This window comes from Erithacus rubecula (genome assembly GCF_903797595.1).
Source record: "Erithacus rubecula genome assembly, chromosome: 20".
In the NCBI taxonomy this organism is placed as follows: domain Eukaryota; kingdom Metazoa; phylum Chordata; class Aves; order Passeriformes; family Muscicapidae; genus Erithacus; species Erithacus rubecula.
The window spans coordinates 7,725,934-7,752,119 of record NC_136672.1 but is presented as its reverse complement, the minus strand read 5'-3'; the positions used below and the strand labels follow the sequence as shown (position 1 = coordinate 7,752,119).

The window sequence follows — 26,186 nt, the reverse complement described above, 5'->3', positions numbered from 1 at the left end:
TCTCAAGTTCCAACATTAAGCTTTTTGCTGAAATCCAGCCCTGGATATGAAATGCTCAAACCAACAGCACCAGATGACAACTCTGATTTGAATCTGTTGCTCTTAGATGTCTCAAACTGCATGATTTAAATAAATTCAAGGCAGTGAACCACCAAAAAACCTTGACACTATATCCCCTTTGTGCAGCAAACAATTTCATCACCATACTATAAAGGCAAGCATCTATAAGACAAATTAATATGAAGTCTCATAAATAAGAAATATAGTAAGGCATTAGGATTGTAAAGCTTGAATTAAAACATTTGGCTATCAGTGCTAAGGATAGCACAACTTCATACTCTATTACTGAAAACCCCACTGGATTTATAGTAGCATCTCATTTTGCTCTATTAATCTGACTGCCCCAAGCAATTTTAATAGGCTGAGATGTCAAAGAATCATATTTATAATCTATTGCTGACAAGACAAATTGCTTTTGTTTGATAATAAGCCTGCTACTCCCCTTGGGATGTGGCTGCACTAAAACAACATGGTGAAGGCTTTCCATTCCAAAGGCAGACATGCCCTTTCTGAACTTTAACATAAACAATTTAATTTTTAAGAAAAATATGGCAGATAAGCAAAGATGAATTAAGTTTCCATGCTGTGAGGTGAACAATAAGAGCAGCTTTTCTAAAGAGATGCTGTGAAAAAATGCACCACAATGTCTTATCAGAAATAGATACAGCAGCTGCTGCTTGGATGATAAACATTAGTACTGAGTCTGTCTAAGTGTTGAAATGCTAATGATGTGCTAAGGGAGCTCTAGGTGATGCTGCAGAATTGGGTGATTTCTCTGCATCTGTTCACAGTCACATCCTAACAACCATCACATAAACGATTTGGACCCTACATGCTCCACAGCTGGGCTTTAAGTTATTCATAAACTTGGAGTGCAAGGTACTCCAGACAGTTTGATCCAGCCACATCTTTGCAGGATTAAACCTTAGAATATAAACACAAGAATCAGTTCCCACAAGGATGAAAACCCCCAAGCAAAACCCCCAAGGCCTCATGACTCTGATAACTCAATATTCTCACACAGTCCCCCCAGTAAAGGAGATGGAGCTGCCCACTCCATCACTGAGGGTACATGGACAAGAGCACAGTCACCACAGAAGAGATCTTCTGGGTCATTTCTATCCCTTCCTGATGTATTTTGTGCATTTGTGCAATCTTTAGACTGTGAATTACAGAAGACATGAGATGATTTACAGAGTTTGTGTCTTACTTAAACTAGAATTCAGTTTGCAGCAGCATTTTTTGCTCAAGGAAAACCCCCAGCAGAGACCTTAGGGTCCGTGCTCAAAGGTAACAACTTTCCTCCTGGTCTTTCTCTTGCCTTCTCTTCAAACACATCAGTGTCACCTTGGACAGTGTCCTCAAGACCATTGATGACAGCAGCTTCTCACTGTAATTTTAACTAATTATACATTGTCTTTGGCTGCCATAAACTTTAATTAAAAGAACTGTGATTTTATGTTTTCGCATTGTTATGGCTTCATAATAATCTCATCATAGCAGACTCCCCAGAGGCTTCTCCTGGAACCACACCACCATCACTGTGACACTCACCCTGTCCCTGAAGTCTCTGGGCAATGACATCACTCCAACACTTTACAATGGACACACCACAGTGTCCAGAAAAGGACAGGATATGGATTCTTTCACTATGGGAAGTCAGAAAAGCAATCAGCAGTGAATCACCTGAAATCCCTCCTCATTGTTGTTTTGTTGCCTTTAGGCTAAGTTGTAAAGTATAACAATGTCTGTGTGTTCTACCAAGGACTGTTTCCTTGGAAAGGAGGTGGCTAGATCCACCTGATCTCAATCTTCAGGGTTTTCATGGCCAACCTGTAATTAACTCATTTCCTTCCACATGACCCCAAGTACCCTGATAACATGAATTAATTACACCTTGCAGATACCTCAAGAGGAATATAATAGTCTAAAATTTCCTAGCAGAGAACTGAAAGCCCAAGGGCTCCCTAACTCCCTGAGGTAAATAGGTGGCAGAACAAGATCAGAATCTCGAAGTATTAAACCTGTTACCACAAAGCTACTCTTTCTTCTGCTGTATTCTTCTTCAAACCACAACACATTTATTCTGACAAAAATCACCAGTAAGCCAATGCCCAAGCACCTATGGATGCAGGAGCTCTAGCACTGCTCACCACTGATACATGAGATGCACAAAAATGAAGAATATCCTGGCTCTGTTCCCAGAGCTGGTCTACTGTCACTACAAATAACCACAGTTAAAAGAGAGGATGTCTTTGATCATTACATTTTCTGCAACCAGAGAAACATTAGTGGAACTGAACTGAATTATTTTTAAGAAATATGCACATACCTTTGATAGCAAAAACTCCGTGACAGAAGTCCTTGAAATTGATTCTTCCCAAATCATTCGGGTCCAAGTACTTTGCCAGTTTTTCCACCTAAAATAAAAGATGATAAAATATGGGTTGATCTTGGTGTATCATTTCTTGCTCTGATACACTCTGTATCTTCCACAGAAGACTTCAAGTTGAAGAATACTCACACTGTTCACCTGAACTAGCCAATAATTGGTACTGAAAGGAGAAATCATGTCTTGCATGATACTGGTGCTGATCTCATGGTATCTCCCTCCTTAGAGAGAAACTATCAGAGATAAAAGAAGTGTAGCCAGATGCTACACTCCTCTCCCAACCTTGGCTACTTCTTTTGTTTTCTTCTTAAATACTCATAAGTACCTAGTAGTAAGTTTATTAGCAAATTATGGGAAAAAATTCTATAAATAAAAAAGAAAGAAACTCAATCTCCAACACCAGTACACTGTGCAAACAAGCAATGTATTTACTCCTTATAATCTCAGATTCACAGTTTAGCCTTTCTGATCATTATTCACCAATATAATGAGATTATACTGAATTGAAACACAGCCACCAAATTAGCACTTGCCCCAAAAACGGTCTGGCAAATTTTTCAGGAGGGTTTTGGGAGAGAGGAAAGCAGCCTAGACTGGAGAGCCTCTTGTGCTGTCTAGAAAAAAAGGAATGGAAGAACAAGTAGCTGAAGAAGAATAAGGTGAGAGGCAGAGCAGTCCAGGGAGGTGAGTGCACACCTGGACACACAGCTGGCTGTTCTTCCTGACAGCCACCTTGCTGGAGCTTGTGCACACCCCCATGTGTGCCTGTGCCTGCAGCACCTTGCAGGGACCTCACCGAGGCACAGACAGCCTCTTGCTGCTCCTAAGAGCTCACAGGCAGCTCACAGAACCTGCCCTGGACCCTCCAGACAGCCAGGAGGATGAGCAAGCTGAGTGCAGGGACAGCAGGCCTGGAGGATGCCACAGAATCCTGCTGCAACACAATCTGTGTGAGCTCAGATATGTCAGCCTGAGCAGCAACAAAAGCCCAGCTGGGAAGATGCATCAAATGAATCCAGATGACCCAGTTTCTCGATTTTCTGGTGTGTTTTTTCCCGTGTGCTAGCAAAACCCCAGCAGTTTCCCAAAGCTCTGTGTGTGCACTTCTTCTTACAAATAAATTCTTATAAATTCCCTCTGTACCAATAATTGCCATTGATAAGCCAAAGGGCTCATTTAGAACAAGCAAATCTGGATGAAAAAAACGACGGAATTTTTACTCATATACAAAATTCAGTGTTGAATGAGAAAGGCACAATTTGATCATTAAACTGAATCTTTTCACCTCTCTTTTTCTTAGAGAAAATAAAAAATCATGTAGGTAGGGCAAATAAGGAGCTATATCATGAGTTCAGTGCTTATGACAAATTAGACATTTTCTTAAAATTTTCATATTGCAGAAACTGGGCAGCAGAGCCCAGATGTGAAATCTGGTGTGACTCACAATCAAATTCCCATCCTGGCATCACAATGAATTACTGTAACCCCACTAATTTACAGCACCAGAACACACATCTCTCTTTTTTTTTAAAAAAAAGCAAAAAAAATAAAAGCTGCTTTACCAGAAACCACAGTGTGTGGTTAATGCACACCAGACTAGCTGAAAATCCTGACTGAAACCAATTAAGTAGAGACATGCTTGATATGGAAAATCCAGGTTAGTATTATCCCTGTCACCTTCACAAGCAACAACTGTGTTTTAAATTTTAATGCACAGATTCCTGCAGCCAGCTGGGAAACCTCTAGTCTATTTAATATTGTGCTATAACACAGTGGTGTCACTGGGTGTTCCCAGTGAATCTGGCACTTTATTCCTCAAAATTGATTCAATGATTTTAGTCTACCCGTTGCTCAGACATATAAAATTACACTTTTGAAATCAAACTAAATGAGATGTTATGTGTCTGGGAGTGTGTATTAAGGAGGAACAGAGGATATGTTCACATTTAGCTCTAAGTAATGTCTTAACAGTAAATGAAATTATCACCTGAGCAAAGTGCTTCAGTGTCCAGTTTCCCCTAAATCTAATTTGCAGGTTTTCAATTGGATATTACAACGCAAATAACTGACATCAGTGCAGGAGATGATGAAGAATTTACAGAACAGCCTGATGGAATTAATGCCAGCAGTGCTCACATCTTCAGCCAGGAATAAACACAGCTCCCAGCACAGGTCAGGGGATAAAAGGATTTCAATCAATGGGGCCTACGTTTGCCTGGTTACATGCATAGGGTTTATGCATTAATGTATTTAGTACATAAATCCTGCATATTTGCACACAGTTTTCAAGAGCCTGCAGTGCACTTGATCATGCATTTTTATCAATAGCTTTCTGGAATAAGGCAAGAGGCTCTTCCTAGGCAATTCCAGACTGAAGGCAATGCTTTAAGTTAAATTTCAATCTGTGGCCAAATAAACTACAGCTATCCCTAAATCTTCTCTGGTGCCCACACTATATAAACCACCCTTCACTTTGTAAAGAGATAAAGTCCTCTCTCCCTCCTTCTCAGAAAGGGTTAGCTCCCCACAATGAATCAACAGTTGTTATATTTCTTCATTGTCTTGGCAAACTTCTGGATTTGTAAGCCTACCTGGGAACTGGGTGACAATGAAGCCTTTTTTGCAGTCAAGAACCCCCTGGGATTGAGGGAGTCCAGGGCCTCTGCCAGGGAATGAGGGAGCATTCCCTATCAGTGTGTGATAATGGAATGGGCAGCACAGCCCAGCTCTGCACACGCAGGATGTGCCAGTCCTGGCACACTCAGACTCCTGGGCTCCACATCTCTGGGCTGTGCTGGGCTCTGCTGATCCCCTGGCAAGGGACTCGAGACCACAGAACCAACTGCTGCCAATATTCAGTCTGAAACGAGTGTGTGATTGTTGTGATACATACAGGCAGCAAAGGGAGCCCCATGTGCTCCAGGGTTTCAGATCAGAAGCCATCACAATGAGTAGGAGCAGTGTTTTGGGCCGGGGACAGACACTTTTCTGCACAGAGCAGTCTTCCACCATGTGAGATAGACAGCACAAACAAGGATTGCAAACTAGTTCTTCACTGTAGGAAGTGAACAAGGGCAGAAAAATGAGCTGCAGGCTCAATAATCCAGCTGGTTCTTTTGGCAGCTACAAGGGTGTCTCTAATGAACCCCTCAGTAGACGTCCAATAATCAGAGAGAAGACATAAATCTCAGAGAGAAATAAATAATTTTCCTTTGGGAAACAACTGGAGAAAACCAAATCTCTGTCCCTATTGTTTAACCCACCTGGATGAATGGCTTATTGCCCTTTTAATGCAAACACGTTTTTCCATTGTTAATACCTGCTCACTTCAGGTAAGGAGTTGCCTCCTGTCCCTTGGGATTCCCAGCCACCCTGAGAACCCTGCAAAGGAGTGTTTGCCCCATGCTGTTTTCTGACACATAAGAGGAGGCTGGGAACACTTAAAAAAGCCAAATGGAAAGGATGTTTGGAGCAGTGGGGAGTGGAGTAAGGAGAGAAAAGAGAACAAATCACTGGCAGAACTCAGAAGAGATATACTGAAACTTATCTTTTCTTGCAAGTGAGTTCAATACAGGGGCACCTGTACTGAATAGCCAAGGAACCCTCTCCAGACTCCTGGCCAGCTCTTGTACTGAAGCTGCCAAGACAGTATCAGTACTTTTTCCAGCAAAGATTTTCTGACTGGAACTGAATCCTGCTTCCATTTGCAGGCAAGAAGAAACTCAAACCCCTACTGACCTCACTGATTTTTTTTTTCAAAAAATAAGAGATTTTGTTAACACAAAAAACATTTGTAAGATTTAGAAGTAATCGAGTTCAGAGGGACCCCACACCAGCTCTGTTCATTGAAATCTTGCAGCAGGATCCAAATCACAGCCAGAAGATGCCATTTGAAATAAACAACTTGTCTCAGCAGTTTGCCTTCATGCTGCAGAGGTCTGTGAGCACGTCTCACCCTGAAGTGCAAGCAGGGAACACCTGGGAGCTGAGACAAAGGCAACACAAGCACTTGCAGGAAAAGGTCAGGCTGTGCTGCTGCAGCGACTTTTGGGCAGGAGCTCCTGAGGCAGGAGCATTTGTGAGAAACCTCAAAAAAAAACTGCAAAAGGAGATTAAACATGTAAATGCTGCAGGGTGGAATTAGAGAGCTTCCCACATGATTTATACAAGGAGCAGCACTTGTACTTGCCCTGGTTTCAACAGACTGGCCTTTCCCACGTTTGGAAAGGGTGTAAGTTTACACTCCACAGTTTGAAATGCTGCTCCAGCAGCAGGGCTGGGCAGTGAGACCACCACGTGTGTGAGACCCACCCCTGTCCTTCCCACTTAGCACTGATGTGCTCCCAGGTGTTGGAACTACCCAGTCAGAAGGGCTGTCTTTTGATGGAGGGGAAAGAAATGAGATTTCTCTGTGATATTGTGGCATTTCAGGGAAGCAACAGAAGAAGAGGGAAATTATTTTACATTGCATTGGAGAAACCAGCACTCACACAGTTGTGGTACCCACTGTCATGTGAGATGCTGGAAAACAGGTTGCAGAGAATACAAAATTAAAACATCTTATGCAATCAAAAAAGAGAGTTTTCTGCTGTTTAATTTGGCAAAAGGGAGATTAAGTGATGATTTGTATGAGGTATAAGGACTTCTGCAAGCAGGAAACTGCATGTTCAAAAAGATTGTAGCAGAGGAAAGACATTAAGAGCCATTATCAGCAAAATAAAACTGAACAGACTCCTATTAAAAGCAAAGCACATTTTTTTTATCATTGTTTACCCATGAGAACTATAAATCAGGAAGGGTCTGAAACTATGAAAAGCAACTGGAGTCCCTCATCTGAGGCCTTTTGAGAAGGTGAGACACACCTGCAAGATCTACCTAGCCCAGAATAAGTGGGTTAAAATCTGAGCTGTCTCATTTCATATGACCTGATGCTCTCCCTGAGCCTGACCCTCCAGCACACAGGACCATGTTCCCAGTCACACATGTAAGGAGTGGGAGGCCAGAGTTTGGGAGCCACGAGTCCAACAAACTCCTGCCCACTCAGCCCTGGCAGACTGTGCATTGTAAATAATTCATACCACTGCAAACAGCAGCATGAATTTCCATCAGCTGCTGTCTGATCCCAAAGCATGCAGGGACATACATCATTGCTGGAAACAATGGCTTTGAATTTGCTTTGAATTTTGATTTCAAGCATCACTCATTGCCCCTTTATCTGTGGGATTCAAGCCTGAAAGTTGGCTTCTCTGTGACCTCTCTGTAAACAGAAAGGACTGTTTCAATTTCTGCTTTAACTGTGCACACCCAATTTACTAGCTAGAAGGCAGATCTTGGGATTGTGTCCTAAATGACATAAGCAAATCTGTTGAGTAATCTTGGCCTCAGCAAATTCCTTAATCTGTCAAATCCATCATTTACTAATGGCTGCAATGCAAAAAGTCTAATCAAATTCCATTCACTTGTCTTCCCTGGGTTTAGCACCAACACATGGAACTGCATCTTCTTCCAAATATGACCTGAGTCCATGGGTCCTTGGTCCAAGGGGAGAAAAATAGCCCCCAGTCATCCAGATGGAGAAAACATCCACCATGTGGAGCATGTGAAAGAAAGGAAGAGGTGGCTCCAGAAGCACTGCAGGTGGCTGAGTGCATTCTGAGGAAAAAGGAAGCTTCTGGTGTTGATGTGTTATTAATGCTCCGTGCAAGCATCACCTGGGCTCAGGTGGGTAACAGATGGTGAGTGCAGTGGAGCTGCTGAAGCAGGAGTGGCAGAGCACTGAGGATCTGCAGCACACATGGCAGGGCAGCTGCTGCCCTTCCCAAAGGCAGGGACACACAGCTCCAATCTGCTGGGCTGGGCTGGGCTGGGCTGGGCAGCACTGCAGAGGGACAAGGAGCCCAGGAGGGCAGGAGCTGTAGGATCCATATCACAGCTCCCAGGGCAGGAGAGTTTATCTTGACTGGGAGATCCCTGCTGCTGGGGAAGGACATGGTATGCAGTGGCCATGGGGCTGTGGCACAGGGGGCAGAGCAGCAAGTCTTCCAGTAGCAGGAAGTTACCAGCATATTATTTCATCTGCTTTGGCTTCCCCTTTTCAAATGGTGATAGCAATAGTCACACCACACTCAGCACCACAAAGGCAGTGATGCTGCAGACAGCAATGAAACCTGCACAGAGCTGGTCCATGCTGTAGCTTGCTGGGTTTCTTGCCCTGTCTCACTTGCCCATGGGCTGGTGTCTGTCATCTCTGAATACAGCTGTTTAACTGACAAGAAACACCAGGCATGCTGATGATTTCACACAATACACAGGTATTTCTAAACTTGCTGTGCTGCAGTGAAATTTGCCCCACTGGCAGACCCTTGTCATCAGCTTGTTTTCAGCATTTTGTTATGTTAACATCATTTTATTATCTTCTGATGGTAAAAGACTGAGCCACACAGTACTGCTGAGAGAACACATTAGGAATGGATTTGTTCAAAACATTCTAATATGCAAATGAGCTATTAAGAGAACATAATACACCATGAACCTCAATGAATGTTTGTGTATTACAGAAATACAGGCAGTGTCAGGAAAATTGATGCTATGATTTCTGTTCCACATTGAGAAATCACTTGCAGTCTTCAGTACATGATGACAAAAAGCTAATTTGGGATAACAACAAATACAATTCTTGCCATGTAAGATACCCCAATATTCTAGGTATTGTTATAGAAGGGTAATGCAATGGTTGACTCTCACAATCAAGGGATGGATGAAGAGAAGTTTTATTGATCTATAGTTATGTAACTGGGGTTTGTTTCAGAACTTCCTCAGATTATACATCCCAAAGAGACAGTTCACAGCTACAGAAACTACCTTCCCCATCAAGCCAGAAACCACCAAAATCCTGTTGAGCTTTTCCTCTGCCAGTCTACACCTTTGGATGTATCCATTGTTTATACACACAATACCCCTAGAAGAGTAATTCACATTTATTTTGTCCCTCTCAATGCAATGTAGCAGCTCACAATGATCAAATGCCAGAATAAGACCAACCTCTCTCTACAGTCTCCCCCACGATCTATGGATATGTGAGAACTTAGAACCTTTCATTTAGTTACTTAAATTGCTGATTTAAACAGGATTCCATTTCCCTCCTTTCCTCTGATGCTCTGTTGCAAAACAAGACATTTGGCTGGGCCCACCAATCTTACAACAGTCTATGGGGAATCCCACACAGTCTGGAGTGCCATGGGAACAGAGAGCAAGGCTAAAAATATGCCAAGCCATCTGTTCACTCTAGTGATTTTTTTGGTGTTGTTCTGGAAACAAAGGGTTAATGCGTTGAACTGTTTTCTCAAAACCACTGATTCACTCACTTGCTAAAATTAGCAGGGCTGCATTAACACCTTCTCCTCCGCAGCTATCAGAATGGAAGCCAAGGCTGCCTGGGAAAACAAGGCTGTTAGCAAAAGCTGTGACAAGCTGAAAGGAGGCACAGCCCATTATCGTCCCCATTAGCATAAGTCAAATACAGCAGAAAATAGTCAGATCACAAGAGACACATGAGGCAATTGGTCATGTGGGTGCAGAATGCTTTCCTTTAAACAAGGAGCAGAAAAAATGTTTGCATAACATCAGGCTTATCTAAAAGTGCTGCAGCATGGATTGATTTTCAGTGAAAATATTCTTTCTCTCTGCAGCTTGTGGTGTGTGTGATCGTTCTCATTGGTACATAAAGGGAACTTACACAGAATAATGTTTCTCATGGCTTTCAGTTGCATCAGCCAAAGAGGATCTACTCTCAGAATAATTATTATGTTTTGTAGTAAAACTGGGGAAAGAGGTGGGGCCCTCAGTGCTGGAAAACACCTTCTTGGTGCCTTCCTTGCTGAGACATCTGCATTTTAATTGAGGTGTTATGGTTTGAAAAGAACAAAATACCAAAGGCCAGCAGGAAGGAGAGGGTGGGGAGAGCAGAGCAAATCAGGCAGGTTTTACAGGAGCAGCTCAGACATCGAGGGGTCTCCAGGGATCCACCAGCGAAAACACAGTGCTCAGAGCCAAACAGCAGCTTCAGAAAATTCACCAAACTAGAGGCAAAAGCCAGTGCTGAAATCCAGGCAGTGGCTCCAATGCACAAAATCCGAACAAGGCACTTTTGTGCCAGCCGTACAATGGCACTTCACTTGTTCATCTCTGATTCACAGGTCAGAAACACGGCCAAATGCAACAGCACTCACAGATACTGTATCACCCAGTTTGTCAGCAAATCCTCACAGACTGCATTTCTAGTCTCAGACTTACAAATCAAGTGTTACACTTCAGACAGCCACTTCTCTTGACCGTGTGCTTTATTGTTATATTCTCTCCTTTAGGCACAAAGCTGACCCAGCAATATGCAACCAGCACAGCGCTGTGCTTCACACACAACATCTACTTTCAGAAAGAATTTAGATTTTGGTCTGAGAGCCTGTCCAGAGCAGCATAATTTGGGTATCCCTCTGGTCTCTCAGCCTGATCTCCTGAAATCAGTTTTGTACCCAGCTGTTAAAAGGGAATGTCTTTGGCTTTTGGCATGCTCACAGACAGAGTGTGAAATGTAGGCCTTGAGATCTGATCTCAAATGAAAAAGTCTGAGCAGCAGTCCTGAAATTAAACCGAATGAAAGAAATTTCACAGCAAATTAATGCTTTGACACAAATCCTGGGAGGAATGAGTATGGGATGAATCCAGCTCAGGGAGACACACATTAGTTAAGATGACAAACATCAGGCAGAAAGGTATGATTAAAGGAACAATATTCCACTTAGCTGAAGGGAAAGATCTTAACCTTTAGAAAAGTGTGGCTGGGAGATAATATCCTTCCCCTGTCCTTCCCCGAGGAGCAGAGAAGGAAATGAGCAGTAAGTGCCACTCATTAGAGTGGGATAATTACCAAGTCTGGAATGAGTGTGAGGGTTTGAACAGCAGCTGACTCCTCTGACGTTAAGACAAGGGAAGCAGGGATAGCAGGCTGTGACAGCAGGGGATGAGCATGACTTGGGACTGTCAGTGCTGAGCACCAACAGCAAAACCACCCAAGGCTGAGGGAAGGAGGAGCCCTTCCTGAGCAGAGCACTCAGACCATGTTAATCTTTTCTAATCCCCCCGTGCCTTGCTGCAGCTGCCAGCTCCAGGCAATGCAACAACCCAGAAGCCCCCTCAGATGGTCCCATGTCATGAGCAATGCCCCTGTAGTGAAATGTGTCATTCAAACTGCAGTGGAGGAAACTTTGGATAAAATCACACATAGAAATCCACATTGCTCTTTGATCCACACTGGGGGAAAGCCATTAGAAGGAATGATAATCAGCCAGCATTTTTGTGTAGAAAGGGACAGAAATACAAAGCCTGAATGCATAGAAAAGGAATGCTCTTTACAGCCTTAGAAGCTGTACAAGGGTGCTCCATGTTACAGAACTGCCTGCACTGTGCATCCTCATTAGCTGTGACAGCCTGGTCAACATTAGTACCTCTAAATGGTTTCAAGGCTGCATGGAAGAAAGATCCAAAATGCTATACAAAAATCCCAAAAAGAGATGAAGGTGCACAGCTTCAATGGGACTGTACTTTTGTGTTTTAGCAGTGTGCCCAATGAACCTCCTATCAATTAGTCTTGGTATTGTAAGAAGCTCAGTGAGGAACTGGACTCAGCATTCTCGCCTCGCTGTACACACTATTGGAGAGATAGTATCTGGCACAAAGGTAATTTTCTCAACTGACATGTGATTTCACCTTCTCTTCTTATCCAGAAACAGATGTACTGAAAGTGTGCTAGGCCTGGGGACTAAGTAGGGAAAGGCGGATTTCGAAAAAGAGATTTGGGTAATGATGTGATGACTTTCATCAGCTGGAAAATCACATCTCTCAGGCTCAGGTAAGCAGGTCACTGTTCCCAGTCCAGCTGTCACTCAGGATAATAGTCACTTGAGAGGCATTTCTGTCCATCTGTGTGTGGGACTGGACTATTCATGACTGTACAGCACAGAAGTCCACAGGCTGCTCCTGTTCTGTGAAATTGTTTCCTTCTAAAGCCTTTTAAGAAGTTACTGTTTTGATCTTGCTCATTTCTACAGCTGCTTTTTCCAATTGCCTTTTAATAGGATGTAGCTTGCCTTTTCTTTCAACATGTGTATATATTTATTATCTCCCAGTGGTATGTACTGGTTTATTTTTGATATCTGCTGATGCTTTGTGTATCAGTATGTGAATTAATTTTTCCCACATTAAAATCAAATGAAACAGCCTGACCGAAAAAATTGTCATTTTGATTTTTCCAGCGAATATAAGTTCCCTGTAGTTATTATGACAACATGTCACCACAGGGTCACAGACAATGAAAATGAATTGCTTGGAAAGCAAAACCAACCAACTCTTTCCATGTAAAAAACAAACATGCACTGTTTAAGAGAATCACAAGAGCTTTGCTAGATGGGCCCTAGAAATAAGGTAAGAAATAGTCACTGGAGTTCTGCTACTGCCTTCTCCCTGCCTGCTAAAACTGTGTTTGCATCTATTTTCCTCCAACATAAAGCTGCCTTGTAGGAGTTACAATCAAGAGGTGAGGGCATGCAGAAATCACAATAGATTTATACTGCAAGGCCCTCACCCAGCTGCATTTCACTGCAGTACTGGATCAGAGAAGCCAGTTTACTGCTAATAGCTAAACATGTACCAAAAAACCCACAAGTTTTTGGTTTTTTTAAGTCTGCTGTGTGTTACCTGCTCAGAACATACCTGGTACAGTAACAAGGACGTAATTTACCCTTCAGTGATAAGGCTCAGCAAAGCTCTGTATGAAACATGACGTGGAATGCTGAGAGTCTGAAATAAAAAGAGCTTTCTCAGAGCACCTTTCACTGGACAAGTTCAAAAAGGAATTCTCACTGGGAAGGGTGAGGTTTCCTCATCATGGACTGAAGCAGTTTCATGGTTTCTAGCCATCTCCAGTTGAACAGACACTTTTACATCTGTCTCTCTGCCACTGCTGACTGTGGTCTCAGTGTGGAGGGCTCCCCACAGAGAGGGCTGATGGACTGAGTCTGCCTAATGTGTTCATGGACCAAGTGCCTTTTTGTCCATGTCTTCTTAAAAATCTCTCTATGAAGAATCTGCCTGTGGGAAGAGGTGAACCTCATGGCTGCAGCTCGGTCAGTGAATAGAGGGGAATGCTGAAGGAAAAATGAGCTGGTGCTAAACAAATCCAGGTGCCTCAGCAGCAGCAAAGAGATGCTCCCTCCCCATTGCAAACCTCACCCTGTTCACCCTGAAAAGCCAGCAGCTCCCATATCTCTTAATCATCCTGGTTTGGACAGGGTCCATGCACTTCCTGTAAGATCAGGAATAACAACCTTGCAGGCAAGGTGTACAGCTATTATAGAGATGGGCACCCTGCCAACCCCAGCTCTGGGATGGAGCAGAGACAAACACAATGTCCTGCCTGGATGGCACCATATTCTCAGCTGGACAGCTCCCTGCAGGTCCCTGTGTGACTGCAGTGGGCTGGAGCTGCACAGCCTGCCATAATGGAGAAGGTGGAAATGATCCTGGAGATGCTTTGTGGTACTCTGGAAGCCATCTGGATGAATGTGATCTGGAACAGGACAATTGCCATTCAAGTACACCTAAGCTGAGTCACAGTGAAATGTTATGCCTGATGACAGTTTGTCCTTGCTGTTCCTTCCAGATGTGCATCCACATTTCTCACAAATAAAAGTCGATGCATTTTTATTAAATGACCAAGCCCTGCCCAGATACAGAAGCAGTGAGGTGGGTATCGAGGTAGTGAGGCAGCCAAAGAACCATCACAGCATCAAAAGCTCACAGGACTGGGTTAACAAGGAGAGGGAAGTAGATAGGAGGGGGAAACAACTCCCTTAGCACCATTCTAAACCTGACCTTGAGCAAAGCCAGAAGCAAGGAACCACTTGTACTGTATTATACAATGAAAGTCATGCTAGAAGAATTTAATGGCCATAAAATCTACAAATCACCAAAACCACTGGAAGATTTTTAACTCTAAAAGGTGCTTCTGAAATAAATTTCTAAACCTTGGCAAACAACACTTACCCCCTTATTTGAGAGATGCTGGAAGGCATCATTAAGATGTGCACTTAAATCAGACTTATCTCAGACCAAGACCTTCTCCAGATGGATGTCACTTTCCAGCAGCCACTATCACTCAGAAATGGTCCAGCAGTCAGGACTCCCTATAGCAGAGGAAATCCTCCACCTTCACTAGTCCAGAACAAATCTCTTCATAGTCAGGTCTGTAAAAGCCTCATTAGGCAGGATAAGTGCAAATGTGAAGTGTTGAGGACTTCAAACAAGAAGTGTTTTGAACTATACCTGCTGGTCTCAGCAGCTGTGGGTTTTTGGCCAGTGCACTCTTGGTTTGGGCTGTCTATCATCACAGAGTTCAGAAATGCTGGTAAAAACTCTTGTTCCAAACCTGCATACAAAGGGTATGTGGGAATTCATCACAGGAATTCATCACTTCCATTTTTTTGCAGACTTTGATGGGGTGAAGAGACACAGAACAGAATACATTACTTCTTGCCCAGACTTTATAAGGCTTCACTGTAACAGGAAAACCTCTTGAAAGGGACCACCAGGAAGGCCTTGCAAATGCCTCTCAAAACACTGCAGCTAAATCAGAGCCTGCCCAACACAGCTCTGTGCAGATATCCTTGGTCTCTTATTGAATGGAGCCTACAGGGAAGCTCCATGTCTCTTTGAACAGCATAGCACAGTTCTTTCATGTAGTTTGCATCCAGCAGTGAGATCAGGGAAAACACCAAGGCTCCACAAAAAGGAATATTTTGTCAGTAAAAAAAAAGGGCATCATGTATTTGGCCAACAGTCAGGCCATGAGCTGGCAAAGGAGGCAATTTCCCTGCTCCAGGGTGCTTTGTATCTTGATGATAAATTCTGGTGGCTAAATTGCTTCTGGCTCCCACCATGTGTCTCTGCTCAATTTACCTTGCTGCACTGGTGAGAATTAGGGAAAGGTACAATAGCTGAATTACCTCTGCACTTGCAGATAACAATGGCAAGGCCTTATAAAGGCTGCATATGCTTTGTCTGGGATGAAAATGAATAAATAATAATAATTAAACAAAAAAATCTAAGAGCATAGTGCCCATTGAATGGTGGACCAGGGAATGTCAGCATCAGCTCCAGCCAGAGGACAGTCTGCCAAGGAAACAGAAGGCAACACTCATGCAAAGGGATGAAATACTAGGAGGTGATATTTCTGTCCTTGTTGCTGTCAATTTTATGGAATGTGGGTGAACAAAGGACTCAGGAAGATGAACAGCAAGTGCTGAGCTCAGGGGAAGATGCAGATTTTACTCTGACAGCCTTCCACCAAGAGACCTCAGCCCAAAGCTGCAGAGAGCTCAATGGGGAGGTTGGCATGGCTTGGAATGAAGCAGGTGCAGCCCAGCTCACCAGTGTTTTGGTGTCAGGTGGCCAAATCTCCTGTGGGCTGAGATTCCCACCAAGCCTTGACCATCTTGCTGAGGGGTTCTGCAGCAGATAGGGCATATTTTGGGGACAGTCCTGAGACATTTTGAGGGGCAAACAGCCAGGACAGAGTCACAGTCACACAAGTGTAACTCTGAGTGGGCAGCTGTGGCATGGGGCCAAAGCTCAGAGAAGTGCACAAGATCCTTTCAACAGACCCAAACACCTCCTGGTCAGGGTGCAGAACTGCCAGTGGGGAGAAGACAGTTACCATCGAGTCCTTCTCACCTTTGGTCAAACTTCTTACAAGCAGCAGCACTCAGCAGGAGAAGTGAGACTTACCACGGGATTTGACAGAGATCAGCAGCTTTTCTGAGCTCTGCCAGAAGCATATCAGGGAGAAGCTGCAAACTGCAAGTGTCAGACTCCTCGAAAATTGTTTCTCTGGTTTTTTCTGTTCTTTCTCTTGGCAGTGGAAAAAACTTTCCCTATAACATGGGATACTCTTTTTCTAGGACATTTCCTTTATGCACTACATCTCTAAGTAAGTTTTTCATTCTTGACCTTTCAGAATTCTCTCTAGCCTTTCTCATCTGGTTCTGGAGCATTTTCCTGTGCCTGTATTCCAGCATCAATTACTTGGCTGATTCAAACAGAAAAGCCTCCACTTGCTACGGAGGACACTTGCTATGTGGGCTATTAATATCTTGCTGGACATCTAATAAAGATATAAATTCTAATACAGTGTGCTGAATTAAAGCCTTGCAGACCAAAGCCTTAAGAGGACCTGTGAATGAGGTGCAGGAAACTGCTTTTCAACGTTTCTCACCCTGGCCATTCCAACCTAAGACAGAACCTCTGACCTCTGGTCTGATGGCTCATTTTATGCTTGGATACCCTGCATATTGACAGCAAAGGGAATCTGTGGCAACCACAGCTAAATCTGGGTTGCAGGCTAGTGCCTCAGACAGACAATCTGTCACTCCTTGAATAAATTATCTGCTCAAAGAAGAATGTAATACAATGCTATTCTCAAAAAAAAAAAAAAATCACTCTTTTCCTGTTGTACTTCCCTGGTACTTTAAGTCCCATCCAGACTGCTCATCTGTGGAAGTTTGCAAACACAGCTGAGGCATTTACTGCCCCAGGGTCTTCCTTCTTTATCATTCCAATACCAGCAACTTCTCACACAAGAGACAAGCACCACTCAGCCCATAATGCCAGGAAGCTGCCTCTGGAGACAAGGTGAGACTCCGAAGCTTTAGAGCAAATGGATGGGAAATAAAAGTGGGAAAAGGAGAGGGATTTCTTGTTCTGCAAGATACAGGGACACAAAGTGTAGTCAGATCTTATCTGTACTCACTCTGTACCAAGCAAGTGTCCATGCAGCAGAGTGTTCCAAGATTCCTCAATCTGTGACAGTGGAAAAATATCTCCAGAGAATAAGAGTTTTCCATACAGTTCCTGACATGTTTTCCTCTAGTCCCTGCTGAACTTAAAACAAACCTCCATCTTTTATAGAAACAGAATCTTTTTCCTGCATTCTGCTCTTGTCCTCACTGAAAGCAAAACTCTGCAAGTGCTTTTAAAGCATCTAAAGGCAAGTATGGAAAAAATCTGTGCCTTGTCTGAAAGGCCATGGTTTAGCCTGGGCAGGAGCTGCTGGCCCTGCTCCAGGGTGAGCATAACTGGTGTAATGATAATTCTGCCTGAATAAAGAGCTGAAGACTGAACTCCTTGGGAAAGCCATCTCAGACTGTTTGAATATATTAAAGGAGGTCAGCTAGTAAGTAAATACTCAATTAAGGAAGGAGGGCAAGTAATTAGTAAGGCTAATTCTCTGCTGAAATGGTCTGGATGGTATGCAAAACTCACCCCAGCACCACCTTCCATACAAAGTAAGTCTCAGTTCTTGAAAGAGTAGCTCAGCTTTGAGCAGACCTGGGTTAAATTACTAACTCAGCCACAGATTCAGGGTTTTGGACATGGACAGGTCATCAGTTTCTTTTTGTGTCCAATCCCAAACTCCCAGAACAGTGACAGTGAGCACACACTGAGACACTCAGACACACAGCCATGACTCCAAACCTGTGTGCATACATAGCTCTGTATACATTAAAGCAATTACTTGTGGCAGTTGCACTCCAAGAACCCTAAGAGGCAAAGCAAATGCTTCTCTATCCACAGATTTCTTCTTGAAACAAGTCCTATGTGAAGGAATCTCATTATGGAAAAATAAAATGTTATTCCACTTCAGGCACTGGAGCAATGCTACAGTGGGGAGCTGGCATACAGCATGGACATATGAAAAGAAGCAAACATCTTATGCAGTGTTATATAAAAACCATTAGAAACACTAAGCCTGGCAGGTTTGAACCTACTTGGCCTCTGATCTCATCTACTGCAACACAGCTCCACGACTGATATGCAGAGGTGGAGAGATTCTAAAAATAACTAGTGCAGGGAGAGGGACAGAAGCATGAGGAGGAAAATGTTTCTTTGGCCTGGCTGACAGATGGGGCAGCAGCTCCCAGTGCCCAAGGAACTCCTGGTTCCAGTCCTGCCCTGTGAGCAGCCCTGCACTCCCTAATATCCCAGTGGCAGACCACTTCTGGAATCTAAACATGGCCCAAATACATACATAAGATGTGCAAGAAGGGATTTTTTTAAAGTCTGAGAACAAGCCAGAAATTGTCAAATTATCAAATTAGCCAAAAAAGAGCTCAGACATAAGGCAAAATTTAGTTGTCAGTGAACTGATGTAGGACATCACCCTAATGCTAAGTCAAACACACAGAGCTCTAACTCAGTAACAGGGATCTAATCCCCAGCCTGGTTAGCTTGAGCTCTCTTATATGAACAATTAAAAAAACCCAAAAAATCCCCTGGTTGCCCAGAACAGACCACCAAGCCAATCCAAAATCATGCTCTTGTATATAAGGTTTCCTCCTCTGCTGGACTATTCCCGGGCTCAGATTTGAGTCACAGCATCCTGTCACAAGTTTATGGCAAGATGGAAGAAATACTGTTTTTCCCCACTTCCCAATCCCATTCTCATTTGACTACATCATGTTCTAATTCTTGCACAAATGGGGCTGCACAACTGGTGCTGGGAAAAGTAGTGAAAGTGCTGTAATTGTTTATGCAGGTTAATGTCCCAGCACATACAGCCCATTTCATTCAGTCACAGAGCTAAGCTTAGAGAGTACCTGGGAACAATCTGCAAGCAGATGTAACACCCAGATTTCATCTAACACTTTCAACAACTTTTATTTTATCACTGACATTGACTTCAGGTTACTGCTGAGAGATGGGGAGATACAGTGAGAGCAGATTAGGCATGAGATCCCACTAAAGCTGGCACAGATGTGCTGCATCCCAAATTCTGCCCCTGCAAACTGAAAGTGTGTCCTGATAGACCTAATACCAGCCAGAGTAGTCAGCCTAGATGTGCACATCTTCCCAGCCACCCACTGGAGTAAAATCTGAAACACAGCAGCAACATGCCCAACAATTGTACCAGCTGTAAGATTTAAGATTGGCTGGAGATGATAAGAGCAGGCAACAACAACAAATCTTGCTTCCTTCCCTATAATCAAATGTATTCTCGCATTCCTTGTGCTGCTTTCCTCTAGTGAGAGAGGACAGACAGCTTGTACTTCTCTTATAATTATCAGTTGTCAACTCATCTGAAAGACACCCAGAAAGGCTCCTGCTGCGTCAGATGTACAATTAACTTGTTCTTCTCTAGCAAGGGCACTGCATGAGTGAGAGGGCTTGGAGGCTCTTCTTTCTCCCAGCAAACACATGACAAAACTGTGCTCTCAGTTCAAGCCTGGGAATGGCTCCAACTGTTTTTACCTAAGTATTAGTCTCAGTCCTTCACTGCACTGTCATTGATTTGCCTGGGAAATCAGTTGTTAACCTGCAGCCTCAGACTGTGGTTAGTGCTGCAGCTCTGTGTCCTGCCTTGTGGGTGGCATTTGCACACACTTCAGCCCAAGCCTTGCAGGGTAAACTGGATATAGGAGACCACATCCAATGTGTGCACGGTCCTCTCAGACTCACAGGTCTCCCACACTTCATTCACAAGAAGAAACATGTTCAATCACACAGAGAAGCTTGGAATCCTGCTGTCAGACATGCTGGCATTACAAAATTTGGTTCAACCTCACCTCACCATGGTGTACAATGAGCATAATTTGGCTTATCTGACATAACAAACACAATCTCTGCTGCTGCAGCTGATCAGATCTGTGCTGTCATTTCATGGGCTCCTGAAAAGTCCCCTTGGGCTTCGATGTCACTTAATGCTCTCCAGAGTATCCCACTGCATGGCAGATTAATGCTCCACATTTATCCAAAACATTAGACCAACATCCACAGGCAGTGTCTGGACTGCCCAGTGCAAGCCCTGACTATGGGCTCAGCACTGGGGTGGATTTTGTCCCTTACAGCTTTTGGAATTAGGAGAGGGAAGCAGAAGCACAGGATATTGCCATCTCACAGCCTGTTTAAAGCAAGCAATGAGGGCTGCAGTGTAAGAAACCAAGCAGAATGGAATATTCAGAGGGTTATGTGGCAGCAACATAACATCACATTCTGCATTACTATTGAGCAGAACATTTATCAGGAATGTAGTGGTTTCACCTGCCCACCCAAGGAATAAGCTTGTGTCACACACCAATTGCTGAGCAGAGAGGTATCTGGCAGCCAGTGCCAAAACCACCATACATCAACTGCTCCTGGTCTCCAAAAGGGCAAGATTTACACACTAGACAATGCCAAGATAAAGCACTAATTAAATAAAAGTGAAAGTCACTGAAAATTCTGCTTGGCATTTTTCACTTCATAAAGATAATGGAATAAGCTCAGGACCTGCCAAAGGAAGAAAGGAAATATGCCAAAGAAATCAGCATCCAGCACACAGCACACAGCCAGTGAGCTCAAATTCCAACAGCAGAGAAGAGGCAGCAGTGAATCCTGTGCAAACAACTCACCAATAAAGATTTGGAATGAGGGAAAACACTTTAAGGATGAGCTGCTGAAGTCAAGCACAAACAGGGATCAGTGACACTAAAATCATGGAACTAATCTAAAGCATTTACCCTCAGAAGTGGAAAAATATTACAAATAGAGCTCTGAAAGTGCTGTATATTTCTAAAGCACTGGGATGCTGATGCAGTCTGAATACTGAGCAAGCAAGGGCAGACCACACCTGCCTGCCACTGTCCCTTATGCAGATGTTTCTGCTCCTGCTCATCCACCAGAAGAGCTGATCCCACCAGCACTCCCACTCTCCACTGCAGTGCTGAGAAGCATACTATGATATTCAAGTCTAGAAGCTGTGCATGGAATGTGCATGGAAAAGATGTATCAGAAGTGATGCAAGAATGGGAGTTCATCAGCCTTCCACTCCTGGCATGGAGCCCAAAGCCCGTGCTTAGTAACAAGGGGTGGAGATCACAAACAATGGCAGGAACCACTCTGACCATACCTGGGAAGAAATTCCCTGGAGATGCTGTTTTTGTGTGCAGCCAGAAAAGCAAGAGTGTGAGTGAAGTAAAGCTCCCAGGGAGGGAGGAGGTAGGTCAGGATGTGACCAAAACATCAGGGATCACTGCAGGGCTCCAAAAGATGACTGACACAAAAGCTTTCCCCTGGGGAGGGCTGTCTGCTGGGGCCAGATGGTTACACACTCCTGCACAGCACAACTAAACTGGCATCCACCCCCCTGACTGCATCCTGTGCACAAAAACAGGGAAAATCCTGGTCAGGCAGAGACACTGGGCAGATTTTCCACAACAGCTCTTCATACCACATCTCTAAGAAGACAGAGATCTGTAGATATTTAAAACAGCATTTATTAATCACTTCCTTGTTTCTTCTGTATAAAGCTACGTAACTGCTTTGGGAATAGGGCTCCTGAGTTTTAAACTGGTACAGCTGCTTTATTTGTAAGAGAACCATTACAGGTCTGGTTCTATCAATCAGCATTTTATTAATGCTTAGCTACACCAATGCTGAAATAATGCAGAACAGAGTTAGACCCTTGAAATGTCCTTCAATCTTCAATTTCAAATAAAATTCCTAAAGAGAATTCCCTCCTCTATTAAGAGGAAAGGAGAATTTTTTTTTTTTTTTTCCTGGGTGGTTTTCCATGAGGTCACTAAAGCCTCCAGTTTCTTTTGTTCAGTTCCAGTGTTTTTAAGAGTGACAGAGGACAGAGAGGTTCTCTCTCTTGTTATTTCTTTCATGCCAGTAAAAAACAGAGTATGAGGCTTCTGAGGTTTCCAGCAGCAAAGACCAAAGATAGTCAGTCTAAGATGAAACACCTTTGTTTTTGTTTGAAAATATCAATCTTACCACAATGACAAAGACATGGAAAACACTTAAACAAGTGCTCTGCTTGCATTGAAAACTTTTAATTCAAAGGCCCAGGTTTGGTTAAACCCAGTTCAGACAAAACTGTGGATCTGCATACAATCAGAACTGTACCTTCCTTCACTGCCACAGATACAGCAATCCTGTCTGTAAAAATGAAGACTTGAGCTAGGTGTAAGTTTTTGTTCTTCTTGAGAAAGAAATTAAGTCAGGTACAAGAAGATCTGTCTTTAAGCAGTCAGTAGAGGTTCCAGATACAGCTGTCACTAGCAAGAAAAAGTAAACACTACAGAAGGACATGTACAGTAAATGCAGTGGTCACAGTGTTCAGCCACTACTCATTAGTCTTTTGCATTTAGCAATGCAGAGAAATCTGCTGATACCCTTTGAGACTATTTCCATCCTTCTCCCTTCTGCATTCACTACAGCTCATCCATTAACATTTCTGCTGAGTGCCCTTTAGATGATTTGAAAGTGTCAGGACTGATTGTTTGCTGAGTCTGTCCCATAATTTTAAAATCCAAGAACAATTTAAACATACTTAACAGGCACCAGGAAAGGAATCTTATTCTCTTCCACTCTGTCCCAATGATTCTGACACTTACTAATTTTCCTTGCATCTATTTTTAGCTCTGTCCTAACCACCATGGTCCTTGGTAAGGGATGCTTTTCTAAATGCTTGGCTGATCCTTCCCCTCCTCTCCAAGGTACTTATGGCAAATAGATTAAGCTCTGCTCTGGCATGCTCTGTGGACACAGGGAACCCTCCTAAAGTCAGATGAGCTCCACAAAGACTGTGGCAGATGACCACAGAATCTTTCTCTAACTTTACAGATTGGTTTCCAGGCAGTTCATCAAGCTCTGGTCATGAACACTCATGGCAGAGAGTGAAAAGGAAAAGCAACTTATGTCCATTTCATCAAAGCACATTCAGTCTCTTTACACCAGGAGAAAGTGAAATGCCACGTTTCAGGTGGTAGCTTCTGATGACACCCCACCTTTGATATAGGAAGAACACGGGATGGGGAAAATTCATATAAGGAAAAACCATTTAAAGACCACAAGAGTCCTGAGAGTTGTAAGCAATTTGGCTGATTTCCTGACAGATACAGATATGACACTTTCACATGATGTCTGCTGTGCTGACTAATGCACCAAACTGTCACAATGTGTTGACAGACCTTCCCTAGTGAAGAGGAACCTGTTTGTTTCATTGTTAATGCTCCTACTGTAAATCAGACTTGCAGGTGTCCTTTTGTTCCCAAAGCACAGATTACCCGAGGTGCAGACTTTGCTACATAGGCAGTGCACACAGTCTGCACCTGGACAATCTCCTGCATATCATTTCCTGTTTCTCAGTTTTTCTGACCAACCTGATTGCCCCTCACTGCAAAGAGCAGAGCTCTCTGGAAACCAGTAAGTGTATTAGAAACTCCCTTAGGTGTGATGTATTCCAGCATGTTTTCTGCACCTGGGTTATTTTAAAAAGTCAGATACAATTGCAAAGTATAGATGGAGGGTACCTATATCAAAAAGCTTCTCTTGAGCATTTTATTTTTTGGCATGAGTATGTAGCTTCCTCACTGCTGTCTGTGCCTCAGATAGAGCTCAGAGAACCTTAATAAAGTGATACAGCAGTTTAATTTTCCAAAGAAAAAGATGATTCTTATAATTCACTCAATTTTATTTAAATATTTGAATATTTTATGCCAAACAGAAGGAGTCAATGGCTTGAGTCACAATGGCCAGCACTGGGCTGTTGGCAACTAGAGCCCTCAGTTTAATCAGAAATCACTGCAAAGGAACAGATAGTGTTTGCTTCCAGACAAATAGGTTGTCAGAATATTTTGTGTTACCATCTAGTCTGACAGCATTATCTCAGTGTTGACTCAGACCCGTCTTGAAGATGCACTTTGGAACATCTTGATCAGCAAACTCATTTCCTTCCCAGCCCTGCACTTCAGACTCCTACCTTGCAGGAATGCTGAGCAGTTTAGCCCCAATCCAGCACGGCCACAAAACTGAACTGCCAGTTCAGAATTCTGCAGGTTCAAACCCTGTCTGTCAAAAAAACTTCTTGGTTCTCCATTTTCTGTTCGCTAGCCTTATGTCCTTACAGAGCTTTCTCTCAAAAAGGCTCTTGCCTCATCAGGAATATTATGCTATAGCTTGGGAGGACTGATTCAATAATATCCTGGCATTCCACTTAAATATCTTAAATATTTTACACCTCCTCTCAGTAGCTTTTCCCACTGTTTAGCTCTTACAGATAAAATAACCAAACAATAAATTAACCAACCTATTGAAGAAAACCTATAGTAGTGAATAGAAATGGCATATTTTTAGTCTGCTTGTAGAAGTTGAGTGAAATGTACTTTTGCTGTAGAATTCTATAGTATGGTTAAAACCCTAGAGAACTGTCAATTTTTACATCCCTCATGCTTTCAGATTAATTCCCAGTCAATCCTGTTAAAATGGATGCCTCAAATCATACAGGACTTTTTGAGGGGGGAAAAAAAGTATGGTTTAAATGAAACAAAGCACAGCTATATGCATTCAATTTGAGCCTTCTATTCAACCCCACTCCTGTTCAACAGCAACCATCAATGCTTTTATCTTCACACACCCAAACCCTACTAACATCCCTGGGAGGACCCATCTCAGTGCTTGGCACAGCTGAGGCCTGATTTCCCTCCCCTTCATTGTCTTTACCAATTGTATAAATTCTGTCACATGTTTCAGGTTACCCATCAGTGCCTGGCTACACTCAGGCAGAGGAGAAGCTGTGCAGGTTATACCAGACTTCTTTGCAACAATGCTGTTTTTAAGATCTTCCCCTGCCTTTCAGAAACCTAACACCTTTTATTTTGTTTTGCTTGGTTTTCTTTGAGGTGATCGATTTTCAGCAGAAGTAAGGAAGCTTATCAAGCTTGTCAGCATCACAAACTCTGGAACTGCTTGCTGTGATATCAGTGGAACACCAGAAGGTCCTGTTGCACATGGATTTTAAGTTCAGCCTTGGTAATAAATGTGTTTTTCCTTTTTCCCCACTCCAGGGAGTGTTGCCCACCCCCAGGGCTGCCCTACACAGAGTTGCTGTGGCAGGTTAACACACACTCCACCTAAACCAGACACATCCAGATCAGCCCTGTCACTGTCCTCATCAGCTGTGATTCTGTCTTGGCACACACAAAGCAGTGACAGGTTGTGCCCAGGACAACTTTGCTGAGGTGTTGTATAGACCCTTTTTGATTAAAGATTTTCACAGTACTGCCAAATCCTTTTTTCTTATCCAGCTACCTTGAACTCAGATTTTCCACAGAGAACTCTGGCAAGAAATCTCTATTGCAAGCAACAATATTGAATGTAAAATACTTAATAGTCATGTTATGGGCTATTCTTAATTTGGGTAACTTTGCACCAGCAGCTTTATTTCCCTTGCCCACCACTTTTGTGAATAGTATTTTAAAAACTAAGAAAACAGGAATTATTGCAGGATGCTGAGTTGCTCAAGAGGGCCCAGGAAAGTTTTGCATTTCTTGTCTGTTCCTGCATGAGCAGGGGCTCTACAGTGGAAATCAATGCCATGACTCTCACTGAAACAGGTTTTTACCATCTCAAACCCTGTGGTGGTCAGAGGAACCCAGGGGAGTCACCTTCTTCAGCACAAACTTAGTTGATAAGTGCTCCATCAAATACTTCAGTTACTGCCCAGATTTGAGCCTTTTACCCTAAACTAAAACAGAGCCTGGTGCTGCCTCCCTGCCTGCAGGGCTGGGGTGAGCAACTGCTCTCAAACTGCTCTGCAAGCTACTGGGAGATTTCAAATCCCTCTCTAACTCCTGTTCAACTGCAT

General features: G+C 43.3%; 1 protein-coding gene across 2 annotated transcripts in view; it reads right to left on the bottom strand.

Annotated features, from left to right (window-relative positions):
* Positions 1-26,186, bottom strand: part of RAB11FIP4 (RAB11 family interacting protein 4) — a 105,608-nt gene that overhangs the window by 69,555 nt on the left and 9,867 nt on the right. For both annotated transcript variants that reach the window (XM_079323605.1, XM_079323606.1), the window contains exon 2: positions 2,393-2,480. In XM_079323605.1, coding sequence (XP_079179731.1) covers positions 2,393-2,480 — 88 coding nt within the window. The remainder of the gene's footprint in view (positions 1-2,392; positions 2,481-26,186) is intronic.